At 62.1% G+C, this 17,382-nt stretch overlaps 1 protein-coding gene across 1 annotated transcript in view; it reads left to right on the top strand.

Moving 5' to 3' along the window:
* Positions 1–17,382, top strand: part of FBRSL1 (fibrosin-like 1) — a 118,485-nt gene that overhangs the window by 12,459 nt on the left and 88,644 nt on the right. Inside the window, 1 exon segment of the mRNA XM_011982229.1 lies at positions 6–30. Coding sequence (XP_011837619.1) covers positions 6–30 — 25 coding nt within the window.

Genomic DNA, 17,382 nt, shown 5'->3' with positions numbered 1-17,382 from the left:
GCCAGCTTCAGCACCCTGGAGGCCCTAGAGGTAGGTGGACGGGCACAGCTTCGCCCGCGTCGGGGCGAGAACGGGGCCCGGAGTTGACGCGTTGGGCGGTCCCGGGACCTCTGGACTTGTGACCGCCCGCGCCGTGGGCACCCCTGAGGGAAGCCCCGGCCACTCGGTCCCCGTTCCAGGGACCCTGGGTGCTGACCACTCTCCCAGACCGTCGCATCTGGAAGACACAGCAGCGTTGGGTGGGTTTAGGGACGTTTTGAGTTTCAGAGGCAAAGAAATCCACGCTTAGAAATCGTGGGCTGTCTGACAGCACCGTCGGCCTTTTATCAGTTGTGTTTCTGTTGCCAGCGTATCGCTCTGCTTGGTTCAGGACGTGCTAGGGAGCAGTGCTGGATCTTAGGGAGGTGGTGATAAAATGGATACTCCGCGGGCCATCCCGTTCCCCCCTTCCTTCGAGGGCTCTGCTGAGAAGGGGAGAAGGAGCGTTAATCGCAAGACCCCTCTTGGTGACTGTTGCTTGCTGCATGGTTAATAGGTTGGCAAAAAATACTGCTTGTCTGGCTGATGGACAATATTTACTGAGCAAATACTGCCCCTCTTGCGTGAACCCAGCTGAGCAGCGAAGGAAATTAAATGCTGTCCCAGAGTTGTGGCGGGCACTGTCTCCCCAGGACGGGCCTGGGCAGGAATGCTAGCCAGGTGTCCTCCACCAGGGCAGAGACCCCCTCAGCGAGGTGTGTCTCGTGTGGCACTTACTTTGGGAGACCCTCATCTGCTGGACTTTGACTCCCAGAATCACCCTATTTCCAACCCCTCTCACTTTTCCAGGGGCTTGGGAGCCCATGGCCTGAGATCCCCCTGTCTCAGAAGCTGAGCTTTGGGAAAAGGGGAGATGGCTACTGCAGGCCCCTGAGGCAGCAAGTCCTCTTCAAGTTCTCATCCAGACTCTCCAAACTAGAGAGCCTTGGGTCAGGGCTGGTGTCCAGGGAAGTGGCCCCAGAACAGGTGCCGCTTCATGTCCCGAGTGCACTGGCAGAGCTGGGGCTTCGTGTCCCGAGTGCATGGGCAGAGCTGGGGCTTCGTGTCCCGAGTGCATGGGCAGAGCTGGGGCTTCGTGTCCCGAGTGCACGGGCAGAGTTAAGGCTTCGTGTCCCGAGTGCACGGCAGAGCTGGGGCTCCTGTGGGCCCAGGACGCAGGGGTGGTGCTAGGCCCATCACACAGCCTGGCCATCCTCTGTCGTGCACACTGGGTGACTCCAGGGCTGGCACACGCCATGCTCTGTGCTGGGACGGGATGGCCCTGGGGCTGTCTTCTGCTCTCTCAGTGGTGATAATGACATGGACTGCATGTGTACTGGGCACGTACTGCAAGCCAGGCCCTGTGCTCGGCTCCTGCACTGCAGCTGAGACCGCGACGATGCCCACCTTCCAGAGCTGTCACTGCCCGCCCGCACCTCCTGGGTCCCTAACCGCGGCCTCCTTGCTGCTCCAAGCGGGTCAGCCCTTGTACCCTGCTGTTCTCTGCCTGCTTGATGTTTGGTGCCTTTGTGTCTCTGCAAAAATGTCACCTCGGACTCCTCTGAAGTGGTGCCCCCCACCCCTGTCAATGTTGCCCACCTTCTTCCTGTCATCCGCGCTCTGCGAAGCTGTTTTAGGATGTCTTTGCTCTCCATGTTTGTCTCCCGCAAGAACTTGTAAACTGAAGGAGAGCAGACACTGTCCTCTGTGTCTCCTATGGGGTCTGGTGCTGGGAAGAGCTCGGCGTGTAGAAAGTGCCCAGGAGACCCAGGGCCAAATCCCAGGCCCATGTGCTTTGCCCGCAGTGGCTCTGACTGGCTGTCCACCTGCTCCAGCAGGGTCACGTGCCGCCACCTGCAGGCAGTGGGTTCAGTGAGTTTTGGTGACTTCGACTTAGACCAGCGGTCCCCCAGGTCATAGTGAGACAAGTCTGCTTCTGCGTGGCATTAACACAGCCACGGCACCCCGGGGTGGTTTCATGCCCCTTCCTCTGCCCTTCGGAGCCTGCCTGGGAAAGTACGGGGCTTCTGCACAAGTCATAACCTCATGATCGTCCCACACGTGTCTCTTGGTTGACCACATTTTTTGTCAAAGTGAAGTGGTTTTTCCCCAAAGTTCAGATAAATTATAATCATATAAATAGTAATGACTGATTAAGTAAGTATTCTCTCCACCTGAGCTGCCCTTCACAGGCATCAACTCGTTTACTCCTGGAGGAGCAGCCTGCCCTCGGCTCTGCCTCCTCCTCTCACAGTCTCTCTGTCCCCACCCACGTCTTGGGGGATCTTCCTACTCTGGGATGCTGGAGGATGGGACACTCAGGAGTCGGAGGAAGCCCTTGTAACCCCAGAGGCTGGCTCGTGCCCGCGGGACACTGCAGTGATGTAAACAACCAAACACAAGTGTAGACTTGCCGGGAAGGTGTAGCCTGCCTGCGGGAGTCCTGTTACCTCCCCCCAGACCCCACATGTGCTGGGACCAACTCCCAGCCCCGGCCCCTGGGGCAGGCCCCCCACTCACAGCCCCTTCTTCCCCCAGGCAGACCACCCTCCCTGCCTGTCTCAACAGGGCCCCCTCGCCCTGTGCCTGGGGCAGGTCTCTGTACCTCTTTTGTGCCTCATGCAGGTCCCTGCCCCTTTTCTGTGCCCTGGATGGGACACATAGGTCGTTCTGTGCCCGAGGCAGGCCCCCACACCCGTTCCATGCCCTGGGCAAGCCCCCGCCCCCTTTCTGTACCCTGGGTGGGACACACAGGCCATTCTGTGCCCGAGGCAGGCCCCCCACACCCGTTCTGTGCCCTGGGGAAGCCCCTGCCCCCTTTCTGTACCCTGGGTGGGACACACAGGCCATTCTGTGCCCGGGGCAGGCCCCCACCACCTGCACGTTTATATGTGCGCCTGTAGCAGAGGAGGAGTCCCCCCTTGTCCTGTCCCTGTGTCTGTATGTGCTGTGAACACAGCAGGCACTCCCTAAATGTTGGCGGTGGTGGTTGTGGGCTGAGGAGGGCCAGGGTCTGGCCTGGCTCAGGGTGTGCCTGCAGCCCTGGAGACAGCATTAATGATTAACGGAGGATGGAGACGGGAGCCCTGTGGCAGGGCTGAGGACCTGCAGAGGGGCGTGCTGGACTGGGTGTGCTGGGGTGGGTGGGGCGGTATGGCTGACCTGAGCCAGCCGTCTTGATTTTCTACTCTCAAACCAGGGGCAGTGGTTTGTGGGGACAGGAGGCCTGAGGAAGCCCTGCTGGCCTCTCCGTTGCTCTTGCTCTGACCGGGGACTCTGGGTGCTTGGGAATATGGCTCTTGCTGTCCCTTTTGTATCCTGTGACGGCTCTGTCCCCTGGTTGTACTGACCAGAGGACACAGGAAGCCCTCTGCCCTTGAAGCAGTGCTGTGACCGTACGTGCCCGGTCAGTGCTGCTGTTCTTTGCCTGGGGTCCTCCCAAGAAGGCTGGGGTCTGAGAGGTGTATCCAGGGCTGCGTCAGACCGCCTCTTCCCAGATAGCAAAGGCCATCCTTATCTGGCCTCAGGCCACAGAACAGGTTGTGCCGGTCCCTATATCTCCCGGGAGATAGGCCAGGCCCGCTTAGCCCAGTGGGCTGCACCGCCCATTCCCGCATGCTGGCCACACAACCCCAGCGACGCTGGCCACGGTGCTCTGGGCTGGGCCTGGGCCACAGGGAGGTGGCAGAGTGCCCGGGAGTACATTGGCCACCAGCTTCAGGCGGACACCACCATTCTGGTTTGGTGTCTGTGAGTTTTTGTTGATTTGTATTTTTCAAACAACAAATCACTTTCACCTGGTGACTTTCACCTGGTTCACACATCAAGCTCCGTAAGAAGGTGTGTGCTGAAGCTTGAGCTGTTCCCTGACTGGCACACGGCCACTCAGAAGGTCCACGTGTGTCCCGGGAATAAAGGCGGAAGGAAAGCACCCAGCATCCCAGCTTGGTGGCCAGCGGCCTCCTCTAATGCCTGTGCTTCCACATTCTCTGCTCAGCATAAACCACAGGACATCACCCAAAACGCTGCTGAACCTGCCGCTGCTGAACCATGCACAGACAGGCGGGAAACTTGTGCTCGAGAAACCCCAGGCTACTGATTGTGTGCAGCCCCCGGCCTCCCAGGGCTGTCCATGGGCGAGCTGTGACCCCTGCTGAAAATGGCCCAGAACGCTGGTGGGTTTAGGGTGTGAGCCTGGAGCCAGTGGGCCTTGGCCAAGGGGAGGGTACAGGTTTTTGGACACAGCCCGTGGTGGGGAATGTGAGAGTGTGAGGGACTGGCCCAGGCACCTTCCTGCCCTGCCCTACATCCTGGAGGCTGAGCCAGGTGGTCTGTCTGTGAACCCCTAGTGGGCCTGGTGGGCTTCACAGAGTGGCCAGGATTCCAGGAGCAAAGGCCCAGGCATAGAATCTGGGCTGGCTCTTGGCTGCTTGGGGCCGGAAGTATGACCTGGCCATGTCGGGGCTGGGCCCGGCCCGCCGAGCACTGCATGTGGGGCCTGACAGTGTCACTTGGACCTCCGGGCACCGCTGAGACCACACTGTTGGTGGTGCCAGTGGGGGCTGAATTTGTGCCGGGGGCGCTGTGAGTCCACGCCTGGCTCAACTCTCAGACAGATGGGGGTGGGGTTGAGACCGCAGACATTTGGGCTCAGTGAGGAGAGCCAGGGAGAGGGCAGGCTTCGGCCCAGGGAGCTCCTTGTGGCTGCTTCCTGGTCTCCAGGTGGGGAAACTGAGGCCCAGCGAGAGGAAGTGCTTTGCCCACAGCCATGGGGCAGGGGTGCGGAGCTGAGCCAGGGCCCGCCCTGTGACAGTGAGGGGCTACCTGGAAGCTGTGTGGATTCCTGTTCCTCCCAGAGAGTCTCACAGCCGTGGGCAGGGGCTGCTCCCTCAGGGGAGGTGGATGCAGGGGCCATGAAAACAGTCACTGGCCTCTCGGTCCACGTGGGTGCCCGCCACCTGTCCAGGCCCTGTCTGGGGGCCAGCAGCTCCCCAGGCCCTGCCATGGCTGGAGCAGGGCCTGCACCTGGCTGCTTTGGCTCTGGGAAGGGTTCTGCATTCTCTGCCTGTGGGTCTGCCCCTCGAGGGCCCTGCCTGGTGGTTTGCTGGCCTCGGGGTCAGGGCTGTTACAGTAGGATGGTCCCCGGCCCTCTTCCCCATCCCCTCCCGCCTGGATCCCCTCCCGCCTGGCTGCTTGGCCCTGTCACTTCTTGGCTCAGGTTTCCAAGGCCTTCCTGTCCTTGCTGTGGCTACGCCGCGTGCCTGTGCGTCCGCACGTGCTGCGCACCTTTGTGGTCGGGGTCTCCCAGGGGTCCCTGTGACTCACTGCACAGTCCTCCAGCAGGGAGCCAGACCCACACCAGACCCGGGCTGGCCCCACCCCCTCTTTCCCGGACTAGACTCTCATGCCCCAGCTGCCCCAGCTGTCCTGACGGGAGATCTGTCCCCAGATGTCCCCCATCTCCTGCCTTTGTGGGATTGCTTCTCTAGAGAAAGAGAAGTGCCCAGAACTGGCCCTGCTGTCTGTGGGTGGCAGTTTTAAGGCTCCTGATGGTCGTGAGGGCCTGTTCCCTGCCGAGGGGCCCGTGTTGGGTATTTACCCGGGCTTGTGTTTTTGTCACTCTGAAAGCCTCGTTTCGCTGTGTTTTCTGGCTGGTTGTTGCTGTTTGTCTAAGAAAACTTCTTCCCACCTGGCATCTCTACCTGGGCACTTTGTTGGATTCTCTCGTCAGCACAGACAGTTTCTAGGGGACTCTTGGGGGGTTCCCATAGGCCCTGCTGGCATCTGCACATGGCTGTGACGTTGCTGCTTCCCCGCATCTGTGTTGCGGGACTCTTCACGCCTTACCGCGTTTGTGTGTCCGGAGCGTGAGGATTGGTGTTGCTGTTTGCGGGTATCTGTGTCCCTCCCTCCTTCCCTGTTTCCCGGCATTCTGATGGGTGCCCTGTGTTTTGCGGGATGCGTCTCTGGTCCAGCATCAGGTAGGGGTGGCCCTGCTCACCCAGCTTATGCCGCCTCCCTGCGCTTTCTTCCCAGGCCCCACGGCACCCGTGCTGCTGCTGTCGGTCTGTCCTTGAACTCCGGACGTGGCCCTGGCGTCTCCTGTGTTGGTGGAGTCTCATTTTGGGTTGCTTTGCCGATGGTTCGGAGTTTTGCCGCCCTGTTTCTAGTAGAGTTACTTACGCTGGTTCTGCATTTTGGTTGGGAACTTTTCATGTTTTTCTGTAACGACAAAATGGCATAAGAATTAACTGCTTTCTCAGCACCTGGACAGAACATTTGGGTCCCAGTACTCCAGCCCATTTAATGGTGACCAGTTAGAGACCCTAAGTCAGCATGGTTTGGGGTGGGGACACGGGTAACGAGGGAGGGGCCACGGGACCACCTCATTAGAAGTGGAGGCTGGGGGAGAGGAGCCCGGGGTGCCCTGGCCAGGTCAGGAGGGCCTTCTAAGTAGGAGGACCACAGAGCTGGGCCAGGGTCCTGGGGCGGACCCAGCCTGGCTGCTCTGAGTCAGAGGCAGCCACAGGAGGAGCCCAGCCCACCTGAGTCCCCAGGAGCCCCCTGAGTCCTGCAGGAGGAGCCCAGCCCACCTGAGCCTCTAGGAGTCTGAGTGACCCCTGTGTCCCAGGCTGTCCTCTCCCTCCGGGCTCCCCCTCCATACTCCCCTACCCAGACGGCACCAGGACCCCCTCTGGCCTCAGCTCCTGCATATTTCAGGAGCCCACAGGCGTGACCACCCTTCAGTGCCCCAGCCTCCTGCCCCTGTCAAGATGAGCTCAGTGAGTGGCCCCAGGCTAGAATCCAGGCTCTGGGCCTCGGGACCTCTGGGGCGCCACCTCACCCCTGCTGAGGCAGTCCCGGGCTGGGGATCTAACCCTTCTCAGTGGCCCAGGGTCAGGCCCTGACTGCCCCTACGTGGCCCATGACAAAGCCGTTTGTCCTTAAACAAGGGTCAGCATGTAAGCAGCCCCCAGGTCTCTAAGGGAGGGCCAGGGCTTGTGGCGTGCGATGTGTGTGTTTGTGCCCTGCATGTGCCTCCCCGAGAAACCCCTCGGGCCTGATGTCCTCCCCGGCCCCACCCCAGGAGCATGTGGCATCTAGAGTGGTCGTGTGGCAGCAGCTGGGAGGCCCGTCGCTGAGCCTGGCCTGCACTCCCTGGGAGAGCTGGCCCGCAGGGCCTCTGGGGAGGGTGTCTGCTGTTTCTTTGGGAACCTGGGGAGGTGGCCGGTGGGGAGAGCTGGCCGTCCAGATCTGTCAAGCCCCACAGCTGCGTGCCCCCTGTATGGGTGTGGGTCCCTCTCCGGGCCCCGCGCTCACGGTGGGGCCTGTGCGGGGGGCACGGGGCCGGGGGCTGTGTCAGGATGTGACAGCAGTCAGAGTGTTCCAGTGGGGAGGCCTGCAGGACCCACAGGCCCCCAGGCACCCTCGCAGAGGCTCCACAGCGGCCACCTGCCTGTCAGACACCTTCTGGCCAATCTCTGGAGGTCCCAGCTGGAGGCTGAGCTACAGGCTGTCCAGGACTGCAGCAGAGTGGATCTGTGGCTGCCCGGCCCCTAGTCCTCCACTCTTGTCCTTCTCCAGACCCTCCAGGGAAATGAAGAGGATGGACCATCCCCACACACATGTCCTGGTCTGCCCCTACCAACCCCATGTGGGGATGTGGGTCGTGGAAGTCTGGGGTCTCCTGCTGTACAGCCTGGAACGTCCAGATCCCGTGGGAGCTGTGGGAGGTGCCGGGGCCCCTCGAGGCGCTACTGCACAGGGCCCCCCATCCTGGTCAGCAGGGTGGCCCTGGGTGGGACTTGGCTGTGCCCCTCCCTGGGTGGGCCTTGCAGAGCTGGGTGGGGCTGCGCTTGGATGGACACCGACCTGTTCTAGGGGAGGGAGGCTGGAAGCTGAAGAACCATCAGGTGTTGGTGTCCCTGTGGGCCAGGACAGCTGGAGGTGCAGCTGCGGCTGCCGTGTGTGATGGATGGAAACTGAGGCTTGGCCATGGTACTCACCCCACTGTGGGCTGGGCAGAGAGGCCGACAACCCCAGCCAGGTCCTGTGGCCACCTGCTCATGCTCCCGTCCGCTCAGCAGGCTTCCTCCGCCCTCACCACGGCAGGCTGGGCCCCTTCTGCCTATGTATGTGACCAAGGGTACCTGCCACCTCTGCTGTCCCCTGGGACAGTGCTCTGTGCTCTGTAAGGCCTCCAGGAGCCTGGGTGGCCAAACTGGTCCCTGGGACTGGTGGGCCTCATCCGGCCTCGGCAGCTGCCCCGACCATTCCAGACCTCTGCCCAGGTCTTGCTGCTGCACAGTGGAGCCTCCAGGGCCAGCCCGGCAGGGTGGTGCTGGGCAGCAGTGGTGCTGGACCTCTGGGAAAGGCCAGGTGAGCTGCTGGCCAGCAGGGAAGAATTCTGAGCTGTTTTGCTTTCCCTGACGGACTCTACAAGCATTTATTGAGCCCTGGCTGTGTGCCAGGCCCTGGGCCAGCCCCCAAGATACACCCACAGGCCCCGTTGCCACTGAGTATTGGGATGGCAGTAAAGAGGCTGTCGTTGGAGGCTAGGAGTCACAGAGGAGACCCTGAGGGCTTCTGGGGAGGAGTACAGGTGTGAGGGGCAGCACCGAGGGAGGAGTGCAGGTGTGAGGGGCAGCACCGAGGGAGGAGTGCAGGTGTGAGGGGCAGCACCGAGGGAGGAGTGCAGGTGTGAGGGGCAGCACCGAGGGAGGAGTGCAGGTGTGAGGGGCAGCACCGAGGGAGGAGTGCAGGCTGTGAGGGGCAGCACTGTGGCATGGCGGTTCCTGAGATCCCGTCAGGAAGGGCACGTGTGGCAGGTGGTACTGGTTTGGGGTGCCTGTGGCAGGCTGTCTGGAGACGGCTGGGGGCTGTGGCTGGGGGACTGCAGGGCTGGGGGTGGGGCACTGCGCAGTACCTAAACTCCATGAGATCAGGGCAAATGGGGCACTTGGTTCCACGTACCTGTAGAGGACGACAGGCGCCCTGAGGAGTGTGAGGGACAGAACAGCCACCGAGCCCCAACTCTCTTGGCGCAGCAGAGCTGTGCTAATCTGGTTTGTGTAGAAAGCTGGCCTGTGGGGTGGATGGGGTTCCCCAGAGCTGTGCTGATCTGGTTTGTGTAGAAAGCTCGCCTGTGGGGTGGATGGGGTTCCCCAGAGCTGTGCTGATCTGGTTTGTGTGGAAAGCTGGCCTGTGGGGTGGATGGGATTCCCCAGAGCTGTGCTGGCGTCAGAGAGCAGGCTGGGTGGGCTGCTGGTCCCTCTGCAGCCCAGACAGGCGTTGAAGTCTCCATGCCCGTCTTCCCAGCCCACGTGTGTACCATGTGTGTGCACCCAGGACCCTCTGGCCAGAATCCGTGCTGTCTGGCTCAGGAGGCACAGGCACTGCCCTTTGGACTCTGCAGGAGCCATCAAGTGTCTGGGGCTGGGAGCTGCACGCTGTGACCCTGCCCCACTGAGGCCAGAGGGGCGCCTGCCCAGTCTGTGGCCACCACCTTCCCTCTGTTGAGAACTTGGTCCTGGCTGGGCGGCTGCAGGTAGCAGAATAACTGAGTGTGTCCCAGGCTTACGCGCGGCCCCACCACCAAGCCTTGCTACTGAGCGGTGGTGACAGTGACGGAAAGGGCAGCAGTGCCCCGGCTCCAGGCCCAGGCACAGCTCCAGGACTTCGTGTGCGTCACGCCCACTCCCCTCGGCAGCCCCCATGGCGGGTGCTGTGCTGTCCCCATGCTACAGATGAGGAACCTGAGGCACAGCCATGCAGTCACTTCCTGCATCTACACTGCTAGCGAGTGGCTGAGCAGGATCAGAACTCAGGCATGGGCTGGAGGCTGGGGCTCCCCCTCTCTGGCCTGGGACCATGGGGCCGGCCTCTCTGCTCCCTGTCCTCTGTCCCCCGTAGGGCCAGCTGGTCCTGCTGTGTGTCCAGACTGGCCTCCAGGGAGTCCTGGCCCTGTGGCTGTCCCCTGTCCTGGTCCCTCCACCCACCCAGTCTACAGTTTTCTAAATCAGACGTCGTCTAACTGCTTCCCTGCCTGGGAGCCCAGAGCCCTGCAGACTCCGTCCAGCCCGGGACAGCCTGTTGACACTCTTACAGGGAGTCCAGGCCCTGCAGACTCTGTCCAGCCTGGAAGAGCCTGTTTGTGCCCTCACAGGGAGCCCAGGCCCTGCCACAACCCCACCCTCACTAACCTGTCCTGCTGTGGCATCCCCCACAGCCCTTGGCGCCTGCCCCAGTTGCTGCTCGTACCACAGCAGGCCTCCGGCTGTCTTCGGCCAGACCTTAATCCCATGCCCCACTTACCTGCCTGCTACACCCTGTCCTATGGCCGGCATGGCTGCGTGCCTCTCCCCAGGGACCGTGTGGCTGGGAGCCGGTCGGGGAAGGAGCCCAAGGGGCCTGCAGCGACTGCCCAGGGAGGGGGACCGTGATGTGGACCAGGCCCCCGACGTGGACTGGACTGGGTGGGGGCTACATTGGTTCCCCTGTGACTCTCCTCCCCGAAACCCTGAGGTCAGAAGTGGGTTGGCCTCTCAGTCCTGTTCATTCTTGGGGCTCAGCCCCTACCAGCCCCCAGCCCTGGGGGTCGTGAGTTCTGTGGGCGCAGCTGGACTGGAATCCTGGGATAAAGGTGGGGCCGAGCGGTGCTGCCCCTGTAGTCCTCGTACCCCAGGCCTGTGGCTTTAGCGACACCTGGCTGGCGTGGGCCCGGGCCGCCCCCCCGTGGCTGAGGAAGAGGCTCTGTGTGTCCCAGGCTGCTGCGTGGGATCGCCTGTGGCAGCTGCCAGCAGGGGTGAGTGGCTGGGGGAGGGGCTCCCAGGGCCAGGAGCCTCAGAGACCAGTGTGGGCTGACAAAGCCCAGCCCCGGTGGTTGGTGCACTAGGTGCCCTTGCTGCTGTCGTGAGTTCACAGGGGCCAGAGTGAGCCACAGAAATGAAGCCTGAGCCTGCCTTCCGCTCGGGGCCAAGGCCTTGGACAGGAGTGAGAGAGGCTGCTGTGAGCAAATGCACGGCCCATTCCTGTGCAGGGGCCGGGACAGGGGTCTCTGGAGAGGTTGGGGCCCCAGCAGTGGACTCCTCGTCATCCCAGCAGTGGTGGCTACACAGCAGGGCCCAGCATGCAGGACGGCCCTGGAGCAGGACACCCAGGCCGGTGGCTCCTCCCCTTCCTTCGGCTGGCTGCCCAGACGTCAGCTCACAGGGTCCTGCCCTGCATCCCCTCTTTGGGGACAGCCTCACCTGCCCGGTGTCTCCATCTCCTGGCTCCTTTCTGTTCTCTTCATCTAAATCTAAATCCAAAAGATCTCCCTTTCTTTTTATTCTTTTCACTGTGAGGAAGTCCGTGTGTACAGAGAGTGCACGGACGGGATGTATGTTCGTTTTGAAGTGTTGACCTCCCAGGTCTGAGTGACGCGTCCCTCTCAGTGTGTTGACCACCATCCTGATGTGTCCTCATGCCCCAACCTGCGGCAGCCCCCCAGGTTCTTAGGGACAGAGGGGTCAGCTGCCTGCTTTCCCCCGCTGCCAGCATTGGTGTGGGCTGTCCCTCCAGGGGGCCTTTCTAGAATCCTTGGCAGACCCCACTGGTGGCCGGGGCAGGCTCCAGCCCTTCGTCACCTCCCTCCTGGCAAACTGCCACCCTGGGCCATCTCCCTGGTGCTGCCTCAGCCCTCCATACCCGGCTCTCCATGCCTGGCCCTCATGGCCACCCAGAGGAATCCTGCAGAAGGCCTTTGGTTTGAAGGGCGAGGCTGCAGGCCACAGCCAGGTGTGATCCGTGGCCTTCCAGTAAATTGGAGCTGGAGGGAGGAACGCATCAGTGAGGCTCCGAGTTCACAGCGGGACTGACCTCCAGGCGTGGCGCGTGACAGTGGCCTGCTGGTTGGGCTGGTCAGAGGGTAACTGGGCAACCTCGTTCACTCTCCAGGCTCAGCCCCTATCAGACGGTTCTCCAGGCGTGGCTGGACTGGAACCCTGGGATAAAACCAGGGCCAAACAGTGGCTCCACTGTGGTCCTCACACCAGCCTGCCCCTCACACCATCCCCCACTTCCCTGCTTCAGGCCTCACGCCCACTATCCCCATGCACGGAATGGGCTGTGCATTTGCTCATGGCAGCCCTTCTTACTCCTGTCCAAAGCCTTGGGCCCCGAGCGGAAGGCAGGCTCAGGCTTCATTTCCGTAGCCCACTCTGGCCCTGTAAACTCACAACAGCAGCGAGGGCACCTAGCGCACCAACCACCGGGACTGGGCTTTGTCAGCCCACACTGGTCTCTGAGGCTTCTGGCCCTGGACCAGAGGACCCCTCCTATCCTCTCCCGCTTCTGTCCCCACCCCCTCGTGTCCACTTGCCATGCACCCTGCATTCACACCTGTCCTGGCACCACTCCATCTCAGGCAGCACTGCTGTTCTCCCTGGCACCGTCACCAATGGCCTGGGTCTCTGACTTGTCTCCAGGTAGCTCTTCCCGGCCCACACAGGGCCAGGCCACAGCCTCCACAGCTCCCAAGGAGTGGGGTGCAGCAGTAACGGCCAAGCTGGGCCTCACAGCGCCCCGCCTCCCCCCACCCGGGAGCCCTGACCCTGCCTCCCTGCCCCTAGAGTGCAACCACGTGCCCTCACTGGGTGTTCGGGAATCTCAGCCGTCCCTGAGAGGCAGCAGCCACCATGCTTGTGGCGGTCCTGCAGGGGCAGCCCAGCTCCCAGCTGCTGGTCCCTTGCTAGGCGAGGGCCGCAAGCCCGCAGGACCACATCCTGGAGGCCATGGGAGCAGCTGGGCACAACCTGGAGGCCTCTGGAACAACTGAGGTGTCAGTGAGGCTTGCCGGGCAGTCCCCGTGGGTGCTCGATGTGGGGTCCCCATGAGAAAAAACCGGCCAAGGTAACATTGGGACACCCTGGGCAGGGGGGAGACGTGGGGGCTGTCGCCCACTGGGTGGGTGTGAGCCAAGGGAGAGAGAGGTCATGGTGGGAAAGGGTCCCATTCCCACCTTTGCAGCTGGAGGGGTGATAGACCCAGTCCCCACACGGGGCTGTGAGTGGGGCTCCCCGTAGGGTCTCCTGTGTCAGCTTCTGTTCAGTTTTTGACCCCAAGGCAGAGGGGATGGCGGGGCATAGACCACCACAGGACCTGGGTATGGGAGGCAGCCGTGCCACCTGGGCGCTGGGCGGACGCTCAGGTGCTCTGCAGAGAGAGCTGTGGGGTTTGCACCCAGACTGAACACAGTTGAGAGGCAGAGGCTCTGGGCTTTGGGCCTGAGCTCTTGGAATGACAGAGACAGACCTGACGAAGGTGTGAGCCAACAAGGTTCTGGGAGCCAAGCAGCTGCATCCTTCCTCAGCCTCCTGCCCCTAGTGGAGAGCAGCTTCCGACCCATCCGAGAAGATCCCCGGGGACTCCCTCCCCATGGAGAGCAGCTTCCGTCCCATCCGAGAAGATCCCTGGGGGTTCCAGGCCTGGCTTTGCCGGGGGGGAACGTGGTCATCACTCTGGGTGGGAAGCAGAGGGGCCTGCCAGGGAGGTGAGGTCTTGGGTAGGCGGTTCTCCAGAGCCTCCTGCCTGGTGACAAGGAGGGGAGAGGCCCCTGCTGTGGTTTCAGGAGCAGGGCGTGGCCACCTGGCTGCAGGGGGTAGGCCAAGCCTGGGCAGGAACAGGCAGCCCCGTCCCCCAGAGGGGGCAGCAGCGCTGGGGTAGAATTATTTTATCTGTTTGCGTCATTGTAGTGTAGTTAGGAATGTTGATGGTGCTGTATAGTAATGACGTTAAGACAGCCAGAAGCAGTCGCATAGAATTGCTACAGGAGAATCTGTCTAGCAGTGTCACAGAAGCCTGCGCCCAGCCCTGGTGGTCCTCCCGGGAGGGGAGCAGGGAGGTCTGGGGCCCTAGCCACTACTGGGGGTACTGGAAGTCACTGCAGGGCAGTGGCCTTGCGCAGGGAGGGCCCCCACCGCGCTTTCCTGGAGGGCCCCTGTGTGGTGCCACGTGTGCTGACCCCGGTGTGCACTACAGACCTGTGGGAGGGTTCAGGGCCTGCACTGCCTCAGCCTAGCAGGGGTTCCTGCAGCTGGGACAGTGGCCTGAGGCGGCCCGGCTGGCACCCCAGAGCTGGGCTGGGTGGTGGGTGGTGCTGGGGACACAGCTCCTGAAGCCTTTCCAGGCCTCTCTTGTCTGTGTCTTCATTCCACACTGGGGTGGTCACTGCGGCCAGCACGTGGGGTCCTGTGTGTGTGGATTAGATAATCAGGGCCCAGGCCCAGTGCGGTGGTGGCTCACACCTGTCATCCCAGCACTCTGGGAGGCTGAGGTGGGCGGATCACCTGAGGTCAGGAGATCGACACCAGCCTGGCCACGTGGTGAAATCCCATCTCTACTGAAAACACAAAAAAATTAGCTACACATGGTGACCTGTAATCCCAGCTACTCAGGAGGCTGAGGCAGGAGAATTGCTTGAACCTGGGAGGCAGAGGTTGCAGTGAGCCAAGATCGTGCCATTGCACTCCAGCCTGAGCAACATAGTGAGTCTCCGTCTCAAAAACAGACAAACAAGAAGATAAGCAGGGCCTGACCCACCACTTAGCAGAGTGCCTGGCATAGCCTCACTGCGGAGAACACGACGAAGTGGGTGAGCGCGTGGCTGCTGCTGGTCTCCCTGGCTCCGTGCAGGGTCCCCACCCAGAGCTCATGTCACTTCCCGGTGCGAACCTTCTGGGCCTTTCTTCCGTGGAGCCCAGGCACCTTGGTGTGGTGGTTGGCGCCACCCATGGGGGTGGGGCCGTTGCCCAGTTTACAAATGAGGACCCTGGGGCTGCTCAGGGCACGCACTGTCCCTCAGTCCCTGGGGACTGCCCCCCATCTGGCCTGGACTCCTGTCCCGGCCCCACCCCCACCCGTGGTCTGCCCCAAGGGGGACTCCGATCCTCACAGGAGCGGGGGTGGCTACGCTGCTGCCTGTCATGGTGGCCTTGGACGGGACGCTGTACGGTCTCTGAGCTGTACCACCAACCCCTCAGGTGTATGTGGAGGGACTGAGCCACTGGGCAGAGTGGGGTGTCAGGTGCAGCGGTGGGGCTGGCAAGGGCCCCTGCCTGGGCCTCCTTGGTCATGCCTCTCTCAGCAGCTGGGCAGGGCAGGGCAGTGCTGTGGCATTGCTGTGGGGCCTCTGAAACCTGCCAGGCGCAGCCCACAGGGCCGGCCTCACCCTGGAAAGCCCCGGAGTGGCCAGGAGAGGGGCCAGCCGCATGGCTATCCCAGGCCTGGGTACCTTTCCCACTGTCTCAGGGCAGCAGGCAGAGCGCTGGCTCGCACCTCAGGAGTAGAGTCCTGGGACAGCCCTCCCAGAGCTTCCTGGGAATGGCCTCCGTTCTCTGCAGTGAGCGTGGCTGCAGCGCTGGCTGGGGGTTTGTGGGCACAGGGGCTGCGCCTGGAGCCGGAGACGTCGGAGGCCTCTCCTGCCCGGTGTGGGCACACACTCCTGTGCTGTCTGTTCTCTAGAATGTTCACTCAGCAGCGCTTGTGAGCCCTGCCTGGGGCTAAGCAGGGGGCAGGACAGATGGACGTTCTGGTGCGGGTCAAACGGGACAGGAAACTCACTGCCTTGTGCTGGGTGGGGCCGGGGCCGGGAGGGAGCTGGAGGATGGGTCTGTGGACGGGAGGAGGGGCCGGCAGGAATCTTTATATTTTTTTGAAAACAAAGTAACACTAAAGCAGGTTTACAGAAAATGTGGTAAATGTAAACAATTTGCCCTTGACACATGCATCCTTCTGGCCAGCTGTGAACACTGGTGATGGAGAGAGGTGTGGAGCGGGCCTGGGGGAGCATCTGTGCCCTGAGGGCACCACTCGGTTGTGCCTTCTCATATCTGCCCTTTGCCTGTCTCCTCTGACTCTTTGCCCATTAGAAAGACAAATCCTAGCTCAGCGGTGCCCTGCATGGCAGGCTGCCCTTGCAGGTTTCATAGTTACTGTGAAAGGTAACACCTTGATTTGTTCCTACTTTTGATCCAGCGCTGTGAACAGTCGTTCTCTCGGCTGCAGCCTTTGATTTGTCCAGGCTTAGACCCTCAGAGCTCAGTGGGACTGGGATTGGATCCACAGCTGCCTGGGACGGGCAGCCCTGACGGATCCTGGGTGGATGAGCAGGAACTCTTGAGACCACGGGCTGTCGGGCTTGAGCAGGCCGCTCACAGCAGGGCTCTGGGCCTTGAGTGGTGGCTCTGCAGAGAGCACATGGCAGGAGCTGGGTCTTGGGGAGACAAGGAGGCTTCCTGGAGCCGGAAACAGTGGAGTTGGAGTGACAGGATCAGCCCTCATGGGCAGGGGGCCTGGAAACGCTGCTGGGCCTCTCAGGGCCTCCAGCTCAGACTGGTGGGGGTGGTGCTTGTGTCATGGGGAGGGCTCCCAGCCGGGGAGGGCGTGGCCGGCAGCACCATGGCTGTGTCCCTGGCATCTGTCCTTACTGGAGGGACAGCCAAGGTCCTTCTCCCCAGGGACGCCGTGGCTCTATGTGGGGGCGGGTCCTCCTCCCCAGGGACGCCATGGCCCTCCGTGGGGGCGGGTCCTCCCCAGTGACTTCCCAGGGTCCTTGGCAGCGGCTCTGACGTGGGTCCTGTCCTGGGCTTCACTGCTGCTGTTTTTCTCACAGCCGTGCTCTCCCTGAGAGGATTCTATCCTTTCGTGGATGCTTGTCGCTGGCCAGCTGGCTCCTCTGTATCCTAGACTTGATGCACCGTGTATGTCTGCACCAGCCCTAGTGCTAGGAGCCGAGCCAGCATACAGAAGGTGCTTACTAGTGGTTTACTAGTAAGTGTAAACCACTAGTAAGTGTAAGTGTAAACCACTAGTAAGAGTGTGGGGGTGGGGACCCCAGAACCTGGGGCTGCCCGATGTCCACCGGCAGGGCGGGAGCTGGAGTGTCCTGGGGCTGTCCACAGGCTAGTTGGTGCTCTGAAGGAGTTGACATGGGACGAGAGGGACCAGGGGAGGCCAGCAGGTTTACAGGGGACCTGGGGGTGTCCCCAGGGTCTGATAGCCCAACGGTGAGCCCTGGGAAGCATCTCTGTCCCAAATCCACAGACCCATCTGGGAGCACTGGCCAGACCCCCTCAGGCCCTCTGGAATACAGTGTCACCTGGGGAAGCACTTCCCGTGGGCTGTCGCCTGGAGGAGCACTTCTTGTGGGGCCTGGGTGTCCCCTGGAGAGGCTCCTGTGGTCCCTGGCCCCCACTGCAGGGCACTCGCTCAGTGTTGAAAGACAGCCCTGGCCGGGCGTGGTGGCTCAAGCCTGTAATCCCGGCACTTTGGGAGGCCGAGACGGGCGGATCACGAGGTCAGGAGATCGAGACCATCCTGGCTAAC

The sequence above is a fragment of the Mandrillus leucophaeus genome, unplaced genomic scaffold (genome assembly GCF_000951045.1).
Source record: "Mandrillus leucophaeus isolate KB7577 unplaced genomic scaffold, Mleu.le_1.0 Scaffold237, whole genome shotgun sequence".
NCBI classification, from domain to species: Eukaryota; Metazoa; Chordata; class Mammalia; order Primates; family Cercopithecidae; genus Mandrillus; species Mandrillus leucophaeus.
Note: the sequence above shows the minus strand (reverse complement) of the source record. Positions and strands in the feature narration are given on the sequence as shown.